At 34.8% G+C, this 1,499-nt stretch overlaps 1 protein-coding gene across 1 annotated transcript; it reads right to left on the minus strand.

The window, feature by feature from the left end:
- Nucleotides 1-350: 350 nt before the first annotated feature.
- Nucleotides 351-1,381, minus strand: Tsp_15369 (hypothetical protein; the record flags this gene model as incomplete). Its single annotated transcript, XM_003366650.1, has 4 exons — nucleotides 351-497; nucleotides 611-752; nucleotides 808-956; nucleotides 1,111-1,381. Coding segments are annotated over 4 exons (709 nt in total), but the record flags the coding sequence as incomplete, so codon positions are not given.
- Between the last annotated feature and the right edge of the window lie 118 nt (nucleotides 1,382-1,499).

The following is a 1,499-nucleotide window of genomic DNA, read 5'->3' on the forward strand; positions in this document are numbered from 1 at the left end:
CCCGAGTTTGAAACTTGGGGCTTTTCTTTTTTTTCCCGGGTATAAAAAAAAAAGAGAGAACCCCGGGTTTTTTTTTTAATCCCCCCCGGTTAAAATCTTGGGGGGGGATTGTTGTTTTGGTATTTTATGGGCCCGCCCCCTTCCACCCCGGAAAAATGTGTGGGAATTTTAGAAAAAAAAAATAACCTTTTTTAAAAATTTTAAAAACAAAAAATCCCCCGCAGTCCCCCAGTCCCTTCACTGGAAGAGGTTTTCATCAGCCCCCAGCCAAAAATTGGGGTTTTTCACAAAACTGCCCATTTTGGAAAAAGAATTTTGGGGCGGGGTTAATTCGCTGCCCCATTTAATCGTCAATAAGGCTTTATCGGGCAGTGTATTATAAATTGATAAGGCACTGTAAGCCTCGGGGTTGAGGCCGGAACACGAGCTTTCCATATTTTCATGGAACCATTTGCGACAAATTGCAATAAATTGCTCGACAATTCTTCCGGAACAATCTAAACTTTGATGTAAAGAAACAAAATGAAAAGGCTGAGCATTGGATGATAGGAATGAAAAAAATATCTAAAAGCAAACATTACTTGACAAATTTCTTCTATATCGGTTTGACGATTTCTTTTTTATCTTTAAAGCTAGCTGCTGACTGCAGTGTATTGATAGCTCTACGCAAATCGCCATCGCAAAAACTAATCAGAGATGATAAAGCTGCATCATCAATGCTTACACTTTCATTTTCACAAATTTTCCTCAATCTACAGTAAAATTGTATATAATTCAACTTTACAAATGAAGATAAAGATAAGATACCTTTCAATTTGTATTTCCAATGTGAGCGGTTTAAATCTGAATTTCGCACAACGGGAAGTTATAGGTTCAATAATGCAACTAATATAGTTACATATTAGACAGAATCTTGTAGTTTTCGATTCACGTTCCATAGTTCGTCTTAAAGCAGCCTAAAAGAAAACCAGATATTTATTATAAGCATTTTTTTCATATATGCGCAACTTTCTTGAAGTATAAAAATCGACTATTAAAATATTCAAAGAGTAATCAATAACGGCGGATAAGAAATTTCATTTCATAAATTATATAAAAGTAAAAAATCACCTGAGCTTGTTTTGTCATGGAATCCGCTTCGTCCAATATGACCATTTTCAAAGGTGGGCATTTTTTCCCACCTTCAGTAATTTCCGATGCCGCAAACTGGGAAAAAAGCTTCACTTTATCACGAATGACATCGATGCCACGTTCATCGCTCGCGTTCAACTCCAAAACACGATCTCGATATATTTCAGATCCAAAAATTTGCCTGCATAAAGCTAAAATTGCCGATGTTTTCCCTGTTCCAGGAGGACCGTAAAATAAACAAATTTGGAATCTTAAAAAAATTACAAAATAATTATCACTAGAAACAAATAAACATTATATTTAAAATATGATTTAAAAATACAAGATTAATTTTATTAAATTGCAGCAGTATCCTGTAATAATATCAC

This window comes from Trichinella spiralis (genome assembly GCF_000181795.1).
Source record: "Trichinella spiralis strain ISS 195 chromosome Unknown Scfld5650, whole genome shotgun sequence".
NCBI classification, from domain to species: Eukaryota; Metazoa; Nematoda; class Enoplea; order Trichinellida; family Trichinellidae; genus Trichinella; species Trichinella spiralis.